The following is a 20,049-nucleotide window of genomic DNA, read 5'->3' on the forward strand; positions in this document are numbered from 1 at the left end:
GAAAAGGAGCTAGGATTGTTGGATATATATAAAACACAGCTTGCATGCTCTACAAACAGGGTTCTAGATGTACTTGACTAGTTTGGTGTTAAAAGGAAACAGCAATCGGACAGAAAATGTAGGATTCTTAACAGCTGAAAAATCTACTGCATAATTACAGACAGTTCACAGGTTACACAAGATTATATACTTCCGTGAATTTGATTGGGTGAAAAGAATAGAAGACATAGTGGTTCCCGTGTTTACATATGCATCAACGGTATTTAAGCTGTATTAAGTCAATCCTCAATAATAACAACAACAACGGCTTTGTAGCTGTGCTGTGCAAGAATACTGCAAGCATGTTTCCATTTTGACAATGTTTTTCCCTATGGATTTATACAGCATGGTAAGCCATAATGTGTCTGATTTGATTTAGCAATGATGTAGAAACTGATATCATGGTTCATTATTATGGTTTGTAAACCACGGTTTTAAGACTTAGCATGTGTGAATATTCCAAATGGCTTAAACAACCATAATTTAACACAAGGCATGGCATTTCTATGGCTCCAAAGACTCAAGTGATCCTTGAGAAATAAAAATAGGCCTATCACAATTAACCATGACTTCCAAACCTTATTTCCCACATCTGTGATGAGGCTCCTCTTATTTTGGAGACCTCAGTTCCTTTTCTCCAAATGTTAAGTACAGCGTTCTGCCATTCAAAGATGTCCTGCTTCTGGTAATATGTAAACATTAAGAGTATCATCAGAGCTCCAGTTATATTACTAGCATTGTCTTCCACTGAAGGATTGCCCAGCTTTCCAGTCCAGAAAAGCCTGGCAAATAGAAACCCTTTCTCAATCATTCAAACAAGGACATCCCACAGCCTCTGAACATTGTCTTTGAAGGTCCCTGAAACTGAATTAGTTATGCTTATTTAGGTGTAATTTCCCACTTATCTGAAGCTCTCCCATGATGCAACACCTCCTCCCACCACATTATTTGGCCCTATATTTATTCCCTGATCCAAACACATGGCTAAATTCCAGTCAGAGATACTGTTAGATCATTGCTCTATCTACTAACATTCCTCTGGCAGGAAAAGTACCACTGTGGCCTCAATCCAGTGAATGACTGCTCACCATAGGCTCAATCCAACAACAGTTATACTCATTACATCTCTCCATTTTCAAATGTAGGCTTGGAAAGGAATAAATGTATGCTTGTGTTACATTATGTTTAACCATATAGTGACTTATTCTCTATGCAGTTTAGAAAAAGGGCAAATGCTAAGAAATAAGCTTTTGAGATGTCTCAAAACTGATGACAATTTTCATGAAAATCAAAGATGATAAAATGACTACTTAATGTTACTACTCAAAACTTCAAGAACTAACAGTTCACTGTGATTTTCACAAGCTATGTTGCTATTTATTAGAACTGCAATCATAGATCCCTGTAAGCTGAGTTATGCGCCATAGCGCGCTTAGCTGCAGCTGTCAGCGCGTGTTTTTTTAACCTTGCCCAGGAGCCAATCGCCTACCTTTTGCAAAAGCCTACCTTTGTGATTGACTCCTGGGCAGGGTTCAAAAACTGAAAGACGCAGCTAAGTGCGCCATGGCTAAGTGCGCATGGGGGGGCTTGAGCCGTCCCCTTAATGCCGCTTTGCCGAGTGTCCTGGGGGGGGGGGGCTCGAGCCATCCCCTTAACGTCACTTCGCTTCGCCTCCTTATTTTTTTTTTAACCTTTAAGGGGTTAAAACCATCAAGTGCTGCATTCCTAGAAAGGGGAGAGAACGGGAGGATCACCAAGTATCTTCTGGGCTCTTCCGAGAGTCGCAGCAGCAGCTGGTGGGTGAGTTGAAGACGGGTCGGAGGAGAGGCTGGGAGCAAGAAAGGCTGCTTGATTTCCTCCGCAGCGAGGAAGCAGAGAAGCAACCAGAATATAGAAAAATACATTGGCGGTCCTATAGTCCAACCCCCTCCTTGAGCATGAGAACTTAGAGCCGGCGAAGGTTTTTCTTATTTTAAATGTTCCGGGCGGTCTGGCAGGGGGATGGGGAGCGCGCGCACCCAACATTGAAAATCACCTTCGCCTGCCTCCGCTGTGAGAAGAACGGAGAGAGAACGAGAGAGAGTGAGAGCAACAGACAGAGCAAGATAGAAAGTAAGAATAAGAGAGAGAGAGAAAGAGGGGGGAGAGAAAGAGAGATAGCAAGAGAGAGAGAACAAGAGAGGGAAAGAGTGAGAGAGAGAGTGAGAGAGAGAGAGCAAGAAAGAAAGAAAGAGAGATGAGAGAGGAAGGAAAAGAGTGAGAGAGGAAGAAAGAGAGAGAGAGAGATGAGAGAGGAAGGAAGAGAGAGGAAGAAAGAGAGAGAGTGAGATAGGAAGAAATAAAGAGAGAGAGATGAGAGAGGAAGGAAGAGAGTGAGAGAGTGAAAGAGAGAGAGCAAGAAAGAAAGAGAGTGAGAGATGAGAGAGGAAGAGAGTGAGAGTGAGAGAGGAAGAAAGCAAGAGAGAGAGAGAGATGATAGAAAAAAGGGGAGAAAAAACAGAAATGAGAAAATGATTGAGGCAGAAAATGACAGGAAAGAGAGAGAAACAGAGAGAAGTGACTCTTGATTTAAAGCATATGGTAAAAGCACTTAAATAATAACAGAAAAAAAAAAACCCCCGAGTCCTCACCTGTTTTTATTAATAGTTTTGCTGGTAGTTTTAGTTTTAATAGTAATGGATTTTGTTTTTGTTTTTTTTAATTACTAGGCTCTTTTAATAAAAAAGAAGGGATTTTTTCCCTTATTTATTTATTTATTTATACTTCTATGCCGCCCAGTCCCAAAGGGACTGCTGCTCAGACACTATACTTTTCCTCCCACACCGAAAAAAAATTAGAGGGAACACTGACTGCAATGTTTATATTTGATTTCCCCAAATTGTTTTGCAGTGAGAGAAAGTGAACATTGCACCATTTCTGCAGCTTTTCGAAGCAACTATATCTTTTCCCAGAATAACCCGACAGCTGTATAATTCTGTGGAAAACCACAATTAATTTAAATTGTAGCAGCTATTGCTGCTGTTTCTGGTCTTAAACAAGCACTGATTATACTAACACAATATTTTAAGAAAGACTAACTAGAATTCAAATATCAGAAAACCCAATGGCATTTGCCAAAAGGTAGAACCATTCCTGGAAGACAGATGGTAACAAGATTGAACAGGTATCCCGTTTCAAATATCTAAGAGCACTCCTTCATTCTGCCAACAAAAGGAAGCTTCATGAAGACCACATTTCTAAAAATGGAGAGAAGCTTATCCGCCATCCTCAAATCCCTCAAGATAAGTGGTGGACACTATACTCCAGTGATGGCAAATGTATGGCACGGGTGCCACAGGTGGCAAGGGAGCAATATCTGCTGGCACATGAGCTGTTGCGTTAGCTTAGCTCCAATGTGCATGTGTGTGCCTGCTAGCTGAGGGGGATTTTGGCTTCCAGGCATCTGGTGGGATGTGGGAGGGCATTTTTACTCTACCCTGGCTCCAGGGAAGCCTTTGGAACCTGGGGAAGGCAAAATACGAGCCTACTGGGCCCACCAGAAGTTGGGAAACAGGCTATTTCTGGCCTCTAGAGAGCCTCCAGGAGGAAAGGGAAGCTGTCCTCCCCAGGCATTGAATTATGGGTGTGGGCACTCACACACATGTCCATGCTCTTTCGCCAATCGAGGAAAAAAATGTTTGCCATCACTGCTATACTCCCTTCAATACACAAATTATTCAAAGCCAAAGTGACTAATGCAACTTTTTAATGGTACCCAACTGGGCCCCTTTCCAATTTTTCACCATTAGAACTTGCTTAATCCAAATGTCTAAAAATGACTCTTCAAATCCCAAAATGTGTGTCTAATATTATCCTGAGGCTGGAGACAGGCCTCCTGAAAGTGAAAGCTACAGTGTGGTAACTATACTCCAAGTCTTCGGAGAGGGGCGGCATACAAATCTAGTAAATAATAATAATAATAATAATAATAATAATAATAATAATAATAATTATTATTATTAACTATTTGCTCAAACTCTTCTCCCTGGCCCATGTCTCATTAACTATGAGGGATGACTTTCAGTCCACATGGAAAATGATAATGGCAACTAAAATCTCACCGTTGGCCTTCTACTCAGCCTGGGACATGATTACACTAAAGCACCCATTAAACAACATGTAGCAACTGGATCTAGCCAGGCTTCCACCTTTATTGCCAGTGAATCCAAGAGGGACTCTGCCTGCCCTATGACATATTTAATTAACCTCAGAGAACCTTACCAACGGAGGGTGCTTATTCTGGCATGATATCATGCCCTCCCGTAAGCTGTCATGAAGGCTGATACAGGAAGATTCTCTATTCAGAGACACAATGCTTGTGACTCCGCATATACAGAAATATTTCCACCAGCCTCATTCCGTTTTTGCATCGAAATCCATGCCTCATAGAACAATTCTCTATCTCTGCGCAGCTCTCAGCTACTAACCCTGCTATAATATATAATGTTGCCAGATTCGGCATAGCAATGCTTAACATCTGCCATAAACTAGTCTTAATGAACATCCAGTTTTTCATTCTAGAATGCTCTGTATTGATAGATTTACTTTGTCATACATTAGACTTTATGCTCTCCTACACCCATCTAATGCGTCTTCTCCTCATTTTAGATGTTTGCTCTTTAAATATTTTTTAGCCTTTTGATATACTTTCTTGGCTTTTTAACTGACCCCTCCTGATACTGTTTTTGACACTAAAATTTATTTGCACGATGCTGCTGGTTAATTATGTGCATATGACTATACATGCCACAGATTTCTGAAACAAGTCTTCAGAAATTTACATGATCAGTGTTCATGACTGATTCGAAATGTTATTATCATGAAAGAGACTTAAAGGAAACACTTTCTGGGTGTTCCATAAGCCCTGCAGCTGCAAATCCTTCTTTGATTGATTGGGAATGAGATAGCAACAAAGCTAAAGGATAAGATGGCATTAATCTCTCTGCACTTGTGGCTCTATACCAAAAAAGTGGTAACCACCTCGTACTCTGCTCTACAATTTCACGCCTACCTGGTGAGATCTGTACTTTGCATCCAGAGTCCAGCTGTATTTTGTTAATCTGCTCTCCACCTCTTCCTATGACTGCAAAGCAAGGAGAATGATGCTAAGAAAATCTTGAGATAAAAGTAGAAATCTTATCTTCTAGCAGGTAGGTTTAAATATAACACTTTTTCATCCTTCCTCGAAGGGATAGGAAAGAGCTTTCCGATATATTGGAAAAGCAGAAACAAACAAATTTTGAGCAGAAACAGACAAACCCAGTGTAAATATATTTCTATTTTAAGCAATATAACTTTTTCATTGTACAAACTGCATTAGCACAATTAAGCTTAAGACTGCATTGTGTGCATGAAAAAGTAGTTGAATGGAGTATTATTTCAAGATTCCTTCAATTTACAGAAGGAATCATGGAGGACAAGTGATTCTCCTAAATGCTCAATTCAAACAATAGTATTGAAATAAAGGTCTCAGAAGCAACAACAAAAAAAAAAAGATAAATTACAATAACCAAAAAAGTACCTCAGCACCCATTCAGACAATCTCTAGCTTTCAGAGCATGAATGCCAGGCCAATTTAAAGCTAGGGCTTTTGAACAAATTGCCTACTGTGAATCAATTCTCCCTTGCTTAGTTAAAACTCAACTTCAGGCAGTGTTTTGCAGCCACCATTCCTTCTGGCAAAAGGGAACTATAAATCACTCATAGAAAGTTGATGAATCCAAAGCCAAAGCCACAAGCAATCCAACAAGGAATTCTGAATTCCTTTTTTTTCTCCTAGCCTGAGTGTCCAAAGTGAATCTTTATTGCTGATTGACAGCAACCCCACCCCCACCAATCCCAATTCCTGCTATGATGGGAAATGCTTACATGACATCTATCTCAATTTCTCCTTAGAATCCAGCCCTCACCATTGAATGAATGTAAAACTTGCTGAAACTTTGTCGAACAGAATACCCACCCGGCATTGCTGGAACAATCTTCCACATAGCTCTGAGCAGCATACAAAGAAACACAAATGCCTCTCGTCTCTCAAAAAAAATCCCACACAAATAGCGCTACAAAGAAACAAACCTGCCTGAGCCTTCCCTGTAGGAAGCTCAGCCAACTGGCATCGAGAAGCCAAAGCAGCACTGGTTAGTAAAGGTGAAGTAGCAGTCTTTCAACTATGGCAACAGCAGGTTTCTCTGCTCCCTGTCTAATACTCACTGAGTCCCACCATGCCATCAGGTACTCTGTACTCTTCAGTCACTGTAGACCTGCAAGGAAAACGGTCAGCAGCTTAAAGTAAGGAGTGGGAGAGTTATAGAAATGGATCTGGGGTTCACCAGCATCCATCAAGAAACAAAAAAAAGGAGAGCTTTCCTCCTCCCAAAAGAGCAGAAAGGAAGGTGGCTGAACAATTAAGCACCGCTTTGTGGAAATCACTATGTGATTTTCCTGCACTGCCTGGCAGGACTCATGAGCAACTAAGTGGCCCAGAGACCACTCCAGCAGCATTTTCAAACAAGGATCTTCAGACAAGTTTCAGAAACAAAAGCTATGAAACTGAAGCTACACAAAGACTTGTAATACTCAGTCATGGCCAAAGAGCACAACGCTTCACTCCCTAACAAGGCATCCATGTGCCTGGAATTCACATCTCTCACTAATTTGGATGCTGATCTCCACCTAACAAAACAGCCTTCTCTCTTTCGGGCAGGGAAATGCTACCCCCTGAAAGGTAATCTGAACCCACAATCTCAACCCTGAATATTGATTTAAGCATTCCAGCTCAAATATTGATGGAGAAAGGAAAAAAGGCCCATAAGTAAGTTACCTTGGGGGAGGATGGATCGGTCCAAGCTGAGGTGGTGGAGGCATGGCTGAAAAGGAAAGGAAGAGTCTGATCATAAAGTCAAATTCTAAAACGAAATATGTAAGCCACTCAACTCAAGAAACTTTGTATGTAATTAATACATCAATCTTTCCCTAGCAATTAAAAAAAATACATTGTACTTACGTTCTGGCTGGGGAGCCATTTTTTTGCTTTCTGGTTGATCTATTAAAAACAAAAACAAAGAAAAGAAATGGGTGTGGATTAGGATAACCTCCTTTCTATTCTACTATTCAGAATGAAACTTCAAGATTGCAGCTACAAGAAAGTCCATTCTGGAGGCCGTAGCATTCACATGACTTATCAACCAAAGATAGGGAAGTGAAACTTCATCAGGCCCAGATGTTTCAGGAGATGAGAATGGAATGGGGGTCCCTGCTTACAAACCCAATCCTTGATGTGATTTATGTTTTTTTCTTATGGCTGAGAAAACCAGCCACTGTATCATCAAGAATAAAGCATTCCTATGTAGGCTGTCATAAGGAGCCAACAAACACTTTGGCAAGTTGAAGTGGTGAGTCTTGGCTCAGAACATGCCCTTGCACTGAGAAGCATCACTTCCCCTGCACCTTCTCCATTTGGAATATCTAATATGTGGAGACATGCAGTGATGCGAAGGTCACAAATGTGAGAGCAAGTTGTAAATAACATTTTCTGTGGCTGCCATTATCTTTGAACCATCATTAAATGAATGGTCTCAAGGGCTGGAAGCTGACCAAGGAGAGATTCAACCTGGAAATAAGGAAGAATTTCCTGATGGTCAGAGCGATCAACCAGTGGAACGGCCTTCCTGCGGAGGTTGTGAACTCCCCAACTCTGGACATTTTCAAGAGGAGATTGGACTACCATTTGGCTGGGGTACTATAGGATTTCCTGCTCGGGCAGGGGGTTGGACTTGATGACCTTGCAGTCCCTTTCAACTCTAATAATAAATAAAATAAATAAAATACAAAATAAGTTGTGGACTAGTTGTAATTGTCTACCACCCTCCATCCATTTTTATGGAATCTTTGCCTCAATCTGCTGCACAATTTATAAGGAGATCCCTGCATCCATTTAATGGTGTCTCTTATGGTATGTAAGGCTGAATAACTCTTTAACGGAAGGGATCAGACAACCTTATTTAATGACACTAGTCCAGAGACCATTTGAATTTATAATGGCAACCAACAAGTGGTACTTACAACAGGACTTAAAGACAGCAATTCTTGTTCCAATTACTGTTATTAAATTAAGATTGTATTTATTTAAATTTGTAGCTACCCAACATCCATAGACATTGACTTGGATCTACTCAGAGTATGCACACAGTACCTCCATCTTCTAGTTGTCTCTTCTGACCACCAAATCCAAAATCAGGTGTAGTGTTATTCACAGTTGTGGCTGAATCACCCCCAATTTTTGCTGCTATCTAAAGGTAAAATTGACACTATGATTACAACAGAATAAGCTGTAAGCCACTGAAAGAATTAAAAATAACAGTTTAAACAAAAGTGTTTGAAACTTCAAGTAATTAATAGTACAGTATATAACAAATCTATTTACTGAATAAAATACAAAGGGTCTTAAACAAAATAAGCTGAAAAAACTTGACACAATTCAAATTTTTAATTCTTACTGTAAAGTATGTCCTTTACATGGCTCTGATAATATAGAAATGTAACTATGCAGCAACATTTTATACATTGACTAACAACAGGCATTCTTAGTAGCTAGGCAAGGCCCCTCTCAGTTTTTCTTCTCCCCACTTATTTGACCCTGCAGCAAGGACAGTTTACTACAGACACCCTCTTACTTCAAGCCATTCCTGTCCCCAGAATTTCCCTTCCCAATTTTGGTCAGTTGCAGCTATCATCTTTTTGACTTTAACACTGCTGCACAGAAACTAAAGAATTTGAAAAGAAGGCAAAGTCCAGTCATCACCCACAATAGCAGTTGAAGAAAAGATCTGTTAATTCTATTGTATTGGCGGAGTGAATGGCCTGAGCTCATCCAACACTGCAGCCATATTTTTGAAAGAGAAAAATTGCTTTCAAGGATCGGCTTAAAAGCAATCCTGGTTGAGAATATTGTGGGGTTTTGTTGAGCTAGGCAGTAGTGATGGCGAACCGAACCCGCACAATTCAGGTCCGTACCGAATTTTGCGGTGTTCGGTATGTCAAACACGACCCCGAATTTTTTTGAAACTTCGGGCAAAATTCAGGGTTGCGTTCGGTGTTTGCAGCTTTGACATCACCGGCAGGTTGCTAAGGACGCCAAGGTGATCACTTCCTGGATTCCATGGAATCCAGGAAGTGATCACCTTGGCGTCCTTAGCGACCAGCCGGTATACGTGACGTCAAAGCTCCGCCCCCGGAATCTCTTGGTGGGATTCCCCGTTCAAGTTCGTCGAAATTTTGCGTACAGTTCGTCCAAAGTTGCCGAACCCGAACACTGTTAGGTTCGCACATCACTACTAGGCAGTTGAAATTCAGGATGGCAGAGAAAATTAACCAAAAAAAAAAAAAGAATTTTTCAGACAGAAGGAAAAGGAATAGTGGAAAACCAGACTGGGAACAGGGAAGTTCATAAAACAGACTGTGCATGTAAGACTTTCAACATTTTTACAGTACAGTACACTATCAGAAACAATATGACATTTGGTTGGCCAACTATAGGAGTAGACTACATGGTTTAAATTAAGCAGGCTCCTAGAGCAGAACTCTTGAGATGTTTCTGCTTCTTTTTTCAATGTTTTATTGAAGTGATTACAATAAATATAGATAATGCCCACTATGGAAGTTTACCATAGATTTTTTGGCTCTCAGCTCTTCTGGGATGGGCATGTTATTTTATTGGCCAAAATGACTCCACTTGAAATAGATGAGAATTAACTCAACAATAACCATACTAGCTCCAATGACTTCATGAATATATACTGTATCTTTCGGAGTATACGACACACCTTAATTTTGGGGAGGAAAATAAGAAAAAAGCTGATTGGGGGTGGATCAGCCTCCTGGAACACCCCCAATCAGCTGTTACCAGAGGTGAATTTTAGGTTCATTGGTTGTGAGCTCTGCTCCTTATTTTTTTCCATGTCTCTGAAACCTCCATTTCAGAAGCTTTTTTTTCTGAAGCTCCATTTAAGATCTCATCACCGGCTCAAGGTTGACTCAGCCTTCCATCCTTCTGAGGTGGGTAAAATGAGGACCCGGATTGTGGGGCAACATGCTGGCTCTGTTAAAAAGTGCTAATGCTAACATGTTGTGAGCCGCCCTGAGTCTAAGGAGAAGGGTGGCATAAAAATTGAATGAATGAATGAATGAATAAATATGATACACCCAGATTTTCATCCTCTTTTTTGGGGGGGAAAGGTATATCTTATACTCTGAAAATACGGCATGTATGGGCTATAATTATTTCAATCCTGAAAATCATTAAATAGTTGTTTTGATATGCACTTTCTAAACCCATGATGGCAAACTTATGGCACACATGCCACAGGTGGCACATGGAGCCATCTCTGCAGGCACGCGAGCTGCTGCTCCAGCGTTGCTCGAGGTGAGTTCCAGTGCAGGTGCCTGCCACTGGATTTTAAGTTGGCCACGCCTCCCCTCTTAGGAGTCTCCATGTGGCCCGTTTTGGATGCTAGGTAAGTAAAGGGTTCATGCGGATGCTCTGAGAGGGAAAAAAACTGGAAGTCCAGAAATGGGCATAGAACTTCACAGTAGATATCAAGCTAAGCTTTCTCCCTCTGGCTAACATTTCTTCAATAAGCTGTAATGATCTTGAGCTTTCCCCCCCCCCCCCCATATTCTCTATTTCCTGAGTAAACCACGGTCCTGTGATCAATATTATAAGAAGCCCGATCCAGTGTCTGGGGCGGCTGGGGACAGGATGGGATGAAATGGGCTACAATGAAACACTAGCAAGATTTAGTGGCTGTGTGTATTGGAAACTTCCTGATACAAGATTTTTAGTTCTGGATAGAGTTGCATTACCTGAGACACACCCAATATGCACCCGCTAGACTCTTTGAAGTGCGGACAGATGATAGTACGGCTAGGAAAACCTTTGCACGCCTTCATGTGGTATGCCAGTTACACCCATTCATGGACCAGGAAGCCCTGCTCACCCCAACTCATGCCTCATGTTTAGATTAATGCAATGTTTTCTACATGGGCTTCCCTGGAAATGCATTCGGAAGCAGACAGAATGGAGCTGCGCAGATAATAAATGATGTGAGAATACAGAAGATGTAACACCACTATTATGTGAGCTGCACAGGCTACAAGTATGATTCCAGATGCAACTGAAGGTGCTGGTTGTCACTTTTAAAACCCTACATTGCTTTAGAATGGGATATCCGAGGGACTTTATTCCAAGAATTTTTAGCTGTCCAACCCAATCTAGCAGACACTCTACAAAGAATATTGGATGGTGGGGACTAGAAGACAGGCCTTTTCTGTAGTAGTCCCTGCTCTAGAAGTTAATCCCAACTCTGCTGGCCTTTCATAAAGCTTTAAAAACGTGGCTGTATACGTGAGCCAGGGGCTCAGAATGTGGTACATATCCCGTTTGGCTTTACTGTTAACTTATTAAATACATACAGCAGCCAAGAAAATGTTTTGGGGTGTTGTTATACTTTTGGAATTGTAAGATGCACAGACTCATTCATTGACATGGGTGACTAGAAAAATTGAATGAATAAATGAATGGATAATTCTTCAAATACTTCACAATGTCCCTCTCCTTCCTTCTTAGAACAAGCAGCACAGAAAACAATTTGGTAACATTTTTTTCTAAGATGGGAATTTTGATTCAAAAGACATTGTACAGAAAGAGCGCCTTAATACAACAATAGGAAGAAACCTCAGAATACAAGTATTTCAAGAATGAAACTGGTTTTAAATAAATCAATTTCCATAAAATCATTTTGTTTCTGTTGAACTATGAACATCAGTTTTCTTCCTCAGCCTTAAAAAGCTTCAATTGATCTAGAGATGCACCAGAACACGATGACAACATGTGGAGCCCTAAAGTAACAATATAAACTGAATTAGTTCAGGTACATTATCTTTATCACTGTCCCACAAATAACCGAAAACATTTTGGGTAAATAAAATTTAAAAAAAAAAACAGCCAACCTTCCCAATGCAATAAACAAGGCCCAATCAATCCACACAGGTATGCTAACCTTTCTACTTGCAAGTATGTGTTAAGGAAAAAAAATAGATCAATGATAGAAATGTACAAACAAAATCCAATTACAAGAGCAACAACAGCAAGACTTACTCCTATCACTTATTCTTTGTGAAAAATCAAAGAATTCAATTAAATCACAAGAAGTTTCCAACTATTTCACTCCTACAGGAAGCAAAAAAATACACAAATATTTGATTCATCAATAATCTTATAATTTATCTTCAATCCTGCATATTGGCTGTGCACTGAGACACTATTTCTCCACCCTTCTTTCTTGAGGACAAGCTAATAAATTCAGAGTTAGAAATATGGATTGCATAACTGTAATCTAGATTGCAAGTAGAATCATACTTTATTGTCCTGTGCAAAAAAGCACACGATGCAAAGAGAGCATGAGGGCGTAATGGGTAATCTTGAAACTAAAACAATTCTCCCTTCTCAAAATAATCCAAATAATTTTTCAATTATTCTGCTTCCCAATTAGATAAAAATTCATTCTCCAATGTCTTTCTAATGCACAAATGTGCATTAGACAAACATGTAAATTTTCAATTCTGCTTCCCAATTAGATAAAAGTTCATTCTCCAAAGTCTTTCTAATGCACAAATGTGCATCAGACAAACATGTAATGTACTTCAGTTATAATTCCAGGGTACAAGATGGATATTTTTAAAGGGTGATCCAAAACATTAAAAGTGACCCATGACATCTGGAAATATTAGGTCTCTAACCCATTAAAACAAGAGAGCTTGGTGCTGGTCCAATAACAAAATGCAGTTTAAAGTACTGGTCTCTGCTGCCACATGAAGCAATTCTGGCCAAACCCACCCTCCGTTTAGCTCAAAAAACCATCCTCCATGTAATAAAGTCAAAAAGAAGGCAGTGAAAATATTTACTGACACCTCGCATCCTGGACATAAACTGTTTCAACTCCGACCCTCAAAACGTTGCACTGCACACCAGAACAACTAGACACCAGAGCAAGTTTTTCCCAAATGCCATCACTCTGCTAAACAAATAATTCCCTCAACACTATCAAACTAAGTCTGCACTATTACCACTAGTTTTTTTCTCATCATTCCTATCACCCATCTCCTCCCATTTATGACTCTATGGCTGTAACTTGTTGCTTGTATCCTTAAGATTTTAATACAAATTGTATAAAAAATTGTACCCTATGACAATCATTAAGTGTTGTACCTCATGATTCTTGACAAAGGTATCTTTTCTTTTATGTACCCCGAGAGCAAATGCACCAAAGACAAATTCCTTGGGTGTCCAATCACACTTGGCCAATAAAGAATTCTATTCTATTCTATTCTAAAGATCAGGAAGGGCTTGCGGGCCACTCTGTTAGCTTTCGATTGGCAAATAAAAATACTCCCCTCCCCCCAAATTTAGACAGTTACCTCCTCACTTTCAACTGAGGGAAACACAAACTTTTTTTTTTAAAAAAACAAGCCTTCTCTGTTCCTAAGTCCCGGCTTGATTTGCCAGGCAGAACCGACCCACGTGCGCGAGGTTTCCACTTCCTTTTAAAGCAACCTTCCCGCAGGAAGAAACTAACTGCTCACCCAAGGCTCTTGGCTTTTCTGCCTCCTTCCACCATCAGCCCCCGCGGCGTGTCGGGTAGCACAGTCCAGAACTCTTGTCACCTCAGGAGGAGTCCGACTACCTCAGCCTAGGGCCGATCTCCAGCTTCCCCGCAGGCGCCGGGCCTTTCGCAGGGCAGCCGGGGAAGGATGCCACGCTCCTCGCCCTCAACCGCCCTCCTCCCCCCGCGATCGGGTTTCTCTGCTTCCCATCCGCCTCAGCTCTTTTACCTGCCGGGCGCGCTGTACAGCATCGGCGAAAGCGTCCTTACGGATCCCGCCTGGTCCTGGACCCCCCGCTCCCCCAGCGGGTCCGCTACCGACAGCGTTGCCTCCTCCGGCTTGATTTGGAGGCCCGGCAGTTCCGGTTCCTCCACCCGCGCCCGGCGGCCCAGCGGAAGGTGGCGGAGGACCGCCGGTGCTATAGTCCGACATGGCGGCACAGACGAACGCGGCGGCGGCGGCGGCAACGAGGGCTCAACGCGGGAACCAGGCCGAACACTCTACCCCCCACTTCACGCGCACTCCCGCACTGCACGCCGGGAGCCCAACAGGCGGGACTTCGCGCCCTTATCCCCGCCTCCTGTGAAAGCCAATCATCCGCGAGACCAGGATGAGCGACAGCGCAAAACAGCCACTGACTGTAAAGAAAAGCAGGCGGCTTGGACGCCCGATCTATCAGAAGCGACGGCAAGCGAGATCTACCCTTTGAATGTCAGACGGCTGGTCGAATTGGAAAAAGTGGAAGATGGCGCTTTGCAGGATCTTTACCAATTGGAAATTTAGAGGCGGAATGAATGAACCTATCGCGATAGAACGGCCGCTCAATGCCGAGTCTGCAATTGGAAAACAGCGAATACGTCATTTCTATCAAATGGAGACAACCAATCCGGCAGTTCCCATCTATCTTGCGGTTGAGGAGGGGGAGCTTTCCTCTCGCCGGCTAAAGGGTGAAGGGCGGGATTAAAGTATGATTGACAGAAAAACTGACCACTCCTACTCGGCAACTCTTAAAAGCCCTCAACGCCGACTGCGAAGGGGCCACTGGAAAACCGAAGGGGGCTTTTCAGCAATCACCGCGAGGAACGCCGCACTCAACTGCGACCGAGCCAAGAGATTAGAAACCACCGAGTAAAGGCGGCGTACGCTTCCGGTTTACTTTTCCCGGAAGTCTGAACTCACATTGGTTGAGAACAACTCAGTTGAGGCGTCTCGCGAATTCGCGCACGCGCCGTTCGGCGGGAAGCGTCACAGGGAGCGTTCACCGCCCCCTTCGGAAACTGAGTCAGGTGGTGAGAGAAAGAGAGGGGGGAAGGCGCTTCTTAGGTGGCTGCTCGCGGGGACTTTGGCGAATGGGGCCTCTGTTTCCCTACCCGTATTCAGAGGTGGGCTGCTGAGGTAGAATGATGACGTGTGCTCGCCCCCGTGGCTCTGAGTGCTAGCGGAGTCCGGCGCAATTCTGCTTCCGCACCTGGGCACCCCTGCGTGACCGCACGCGATTTCGCTCCCTGCCCAAGTGCGGTAGCAGAATTGCGCCGGACTCCGCTAGCACTCAGAGCCACGGGGGCGAGCGCACCTCACCGTTAGACCTCAGCCCGTACTCCTCCAAAGGGCACCTTGAGGAGAGCGGCCTTGGCTCCAACTCCTGACCTTTTGCGAAGAGATAGGAAACCGACACCCCACCCCCCCATCCCCGGGCGTGTCGGTGACACCAGGTATATAAAAGGTGCCCGACGTCACTGGGAATCGAGCCTACAGGAGTTTAGGAGAAACTGCTGTGCGGTTGCGTCTGCGCGCTTATTACGTATCAAGGTTTCGAAAGAGGACTGAATAACGTATGGCGCCCAGAGTCTAGGTGTTGGGCGGCTTATAAATCAAATGAATAAATAAGTAAACGGGGCCTCCTAAAGGCTTTTGAAATGTTTGAAAGATTGAAACGAGTGATTAAGGCAGAGGTCTCAAACCTTGGCAACTTTAAGGCTTGTAGACTTCAATTCCCAGAGTTCCTCAGCCAGCAAAGCAGGCTGAGGAATTCTGGGAGTTGAAGTCCACAAGCCTTAAAGTTGCCAAGGTTAGAGATCCCTGGATTAAGGCACCAGACTGGAAACCAAGCTATGAGTTCTTTTCGGTATGGAAACCGGCTGGGTGACTTTTGTTTGCCCAGTCGCCCAAATCACCTCGCTGGGGAGATGTTGCAGAGAAAATAGGAGGAAGGCATATTAGGATGTTTTGCAGCCTTGGGGTTTATTTTTTTTTTAAAGTGAAGGTAGGATATAAATAACTAAAAATAGAGTTCACTGATTCACCTTTAAGTTTAGCTTTACTTAAAATTAGCATACTTATCCCACAATATATATTGCCAAAGTAGAAATAGTGTGCTTTGAAGATTTTCCTCTAATAAAAGCCATGCTTCTCACAGTATAGGTAGACCATGACTTGACTCACAACCAATTTTCTGTTGATAAGCAAGACATGTGAGTTGTGCCCTAGTTTACAATCGCAATTGTTAAGCAAAACACTGCAGTTGTTCAGTGAATCATCTGGCTGCTAAGCAAATCTGGCCTCTCCCATCGACTTTGCTTGCCAGAAGCCAGCTTGAAAGGTTACAAATGGTGATCACCTAACCCTCTGGGACAATGTACAGGTAACTGTCAATTGCCAAGCATTTGAATTTTGATTATGTGACCATGGGAATGCAATGGTCATAAATATGAAAATCAGTCATGCCATTTTTTCATTGCTGTTGTAACTTTAAACAGTGACTGAACAAATGCTTAAGTTAAAGATAACCTGTGCACAAAGCATAACCCTGTATAACTACTAGCATGGTCTGAGCTCAGGAAGATAAATCTATCTTGGCATCTACTGCTGTCCTACTACCTCAGGACCATTGAGTGTGTCCTGACATATGGCCTTCTTGCATGGCATAAGAAGCATCTCTGCAAGAGGCAAAGAAGCTCTACCAAGAATTATTAAAACTGCCCAGGATATCATTAGGGTCCAGCTACCAGCCCTGGATGATATCTTCACATCTCAGTTTGAGGACGTTGCACAACATTCTCAGAGATTCTTCTCACTTGCTTATAATCTTTTTAGTCTGTTGCCTTCTGGCAGAAAATACAGAACAACTAAAACTTGGACCACACATTTTCTGAATAGATTTTATCCCAGAGATATGACTGTACTCAATAATGAACTAAAGGGTCACCATCAGTGACTTGTTGGACAGCATTTCTTGGTCTGTTGTGTGGATGTTTAGGTGTTTCACGTGGGGAATTTGTGGGTGGGGTGTGTGTTTTCGGATTGCTATGTGTTGGGCCTGGTTTTGGGGTATTATGTGAATTTTGTTGTATGGGTATACTGCATATACATACAATGACAATAAATTATCTAGGCTATAACTCCCAAGATAATTTCTTCCTGGAGTAAGCAATTTTGATAATAGGTTTCTATTTTCTAGCATTCTTCTAAGCCACATAACATACATTGTAGGAAGGACAATATGGTGGATATATATGATTTTGGATGGCACAAATGTAATTGGGGACAATTCCCAAGATCTTTAATAATTATCTTTAACCTGCTGTTCCCCTCCTATTTACTAAACACTTGTTACCCTCTGGGTCCTTCTGAATACTTTTTTCGCTAGTATACTAATTTGAACATTTCTGAACACAATGAAATGAAAATTGAAGTGAAAAAATTAATGCTTATTTGTTTATTTTGCTCAGAAAACCCTGCCCCCCGTTTTTGTGAAATTTTGTTCATTTTCACCTAGATTAGTCTGCAAAATCTGACTTTTTTGACCATCTTTGGCATTGGGAAACTAATTTGAACATTTCTGAACATAATGAAATGAAAATTGAAGTGAAAAAATTAATGCTTATTTGTTTATTTTGCTCAGAAAACCCTGCCCCCCGTTTTTGTGAAATTTTGTTCATTTTCACCTAGATTAGTCTGCAAAATCTGACTTTTTTGACCATCTTTGGCATTGGGAAACTAATTTGAACATTTCTGAACATAATGAAATGAAAATTGAAATGAAAACAATTGATGCTTATTTGTTTGTTTTGCTCAGAAAAGGGCCTTCCCATTATTTTTGTGCAATTTTGTTCATTTTTATCTAGAGTAGCCTGCAAAATCAGAATTTTTTTACTATCTTTGGCATTGGCATAATAATTTGAACATTTCTGAAAACAATGAAATGAAAAAAATTGATTTTCACAAAGATTGTACACTTGGGTTTCTCCGGGTCATTTTTGACCCGGAGTAAAACAAGGTTGTTTCTAGCTACTGGAATGGTTTTTTTGAACACGTTTTTAGTATACTAATTTGAACATTTCTGAACACAATGAAATGAAAATTGAAGTGAAAAAATTAATGCTTATTTGTTTATTTTGCTCATAAAAGCCCGCCCGTTTTTGTGCAATTTTGTTCATATTTATCTTGATTAGCCTGCAAAACTAGAACCTTTTGACCATCTTTGGCATTGGCATACTAATTTGAACATTATGAACATAATGAAATGAAAAATGAAATGAAAAAAAAATGGATTTTTCAGGCTAATCTATCTATAAATTGAAATAATTGCACACAGCGGGGGGGGGGGCTTTTCTGAGCAAAATAAACAAATAAGCATTAATTTTGTCATTTCAATTTTCATTTCATTGTGTTTAGAAATGTTCAAATTAGTATAATAGCAAAAAAAGTATTCAAAAAACCCCATTCCAGTAGCTAGAATCAACCTTTTTTTTAACTCCAGGTCTAAAATGACCTGGAGGACTCCAATGTATTTTCTGCGAACAGAACATAATTTTTTTTTTCATTTCATTATGTTTAGAAAGGTTCAAATTAGTATGCCAATGCCAAAGATGGTAAAAAGATTCTGATTTGGCAGGCTAATCTATAAATTGAAAAAAGTGCACACAGCCGTGGGGGGGGGGGGGGGGAGGCCCTTTTCTGAGCAAAATAAATAAGCATCTATTTTTTCATTTCAATTTTCATATCATTGTGTTCAGAAATGTTCAAATTAGTATTTCAATTACAAAGATGGTCAAAAAAGTCAGGTTTTGCAGCCTAAACTAGATGAAAATTAACAAAATTTCACAAAAATGAGGAGGGGGGGGTTATGAGCAAAATAAGCATTAATTTTTTTCATTTCAATTTTCATATCGCTGTGTTCAGAAATGTTCAATTTAGTATACTAGCAAAAAAAGTATTCAAAAAGACCATTCCAGTAGCTAGAACTAACTTTTTTATACTCCGGGTCTAAAAGGACCCTGAGGGTAACAACAGTAACTTTTTTTGCCCAGCAAAAACTATCCCCCCCAAGCCCCCCCCCCTTAGAAAGAATCCCTCAAATGAGACAAAGTCATGGAATTTCAAGTTTCAGATATGCAGGAAATTTTTTTTACAGGGTTTCAAAAATTGTTTTGGCTCTAAAAGGACCGGAAGGGAACAGCAGGGTTAAAAATAACCTCATAATCAGATTATCGGTGATAATCTATACTGATGTGAAAAGCCAACTAAATATAAAAACCCATTATTAATTGGCCATTGTCTAATGAGATCACACATGATTATAATCTTTGCCCCAATATGCATCATTTCATACTTGCTACTAAGTACCATTTTAATATCTATTCACTTTCTGTGAACATGTTTCATCTGTTTTCTTACCCTTCTAAAATTACTGTAGGCCATCGGCAAATGTTTTTCAGCATTCATCTCAATGAATTTATCACTAGTTAAAATATATTTATCCTAATGCAGAGCTAGATATCTGAAGATTATGAGTTCTAATTCTGATCTTGGCACAAAAATTATCTGAGGAACCTTGGACCAGTCACACTCTCTTAGCCCCAGGAAGAAGAGAAAAACAATTAAAAATCTTGCCAATAATGCTGCAGGGATTAATCCATGTCATCACCATCAGCCACAACTGACTTGAAGGCACAAAACAAAAAATTGGACATTTGGTACATCCTATTATTTGCCATTAAATATACAATCATTCCTCCTTTGTTCTTTAACCAGCTTTCAGTTTATAAAATAATTCCCATGATCTTTAAGTTTGCTTAAGCATCTTTGATTAGAAACTTTGTCAAAAGTCTTTTTGAAAATTAAAAATATGTTTGTGGACAACTGTCAAAACACTCTAAAATATTATTGAGATGGCATTTTGCATGCTCCTGTTGATTGCTTTTCCACAGGATATGGCACTGCATGGTATTAACTATTTTTAATAATGATTTCCATCAATGTATTCCATCTTTATTAGTGATTTTATTGCTGTAACATTTACTTTCTAAAACAGCA

General features: G+C 41.0%; 1 protein-coding gene across 6 annotated transcripts in view; it reads right to left on the bottom strand.

Moving 5' to 3' along the window:
- KHSRP (KH-type splicing regulatory protein) overlaps positions 1-14,963 on the bottom strand; it is a 30,189-nt gene extending 15,226 nt beyond the window's left edge. The window contains exons 1-6 of one of the 6 annotated variants that reach the window (XM_070741543.1): positions 14,914-14,929; positions 8,267-8,363; positions 7,079-7,117; positions 6,896-6,941; positions 6,286-6,335; positions 5,090-5,161 (exon numbers count right to left, since the gene is read on the bottom strand). In XM_070741543.1, the coding sequence (XP_070597644.1) occupies positions 5,090-5,161; positions 6,286-6,335; positions 6,896-6,941; positions 7,079-7,097 (187 nt within the window). In that variant the 5' untranslated portion in view covers positions 7,098-7,117; positions 8,267-8,363; positions 14,914-14,929. Of the gene's footprint in view, positions 1-5,089; positions 5,162-6,285; positions 6,336-6,895; positions 6,942-7,078; positions 7,118-8,266; positions 8,364-13,713; positions 14,314-14,913 lie in introns of those variants that run through there. The other 5 variants (XM_070741540.1, XM_070741545.1, XM_070741544.1 and 2 more) reach the window with 5 other exon arrangements.
- Between the last annotated feature and the right edge of the window lie 5,086 nt (positions 14,964-20,049).

This window comes from Erythrolamprus reginae, chromosome 2 (assembly GCF_031021105.1).
Source record: "Erythrolamprus reginae isolate rEryReg1 chromosome 2, rEryReg1.hap1, whole genome shotgun sequence".
Taxonomy (NCBI): Eukaryota; Metazoa; Chordata; class Lepidosauria; order Squamata; family Dipsadidae; genus Erythrolamprus; species Erythrolamprus reginae.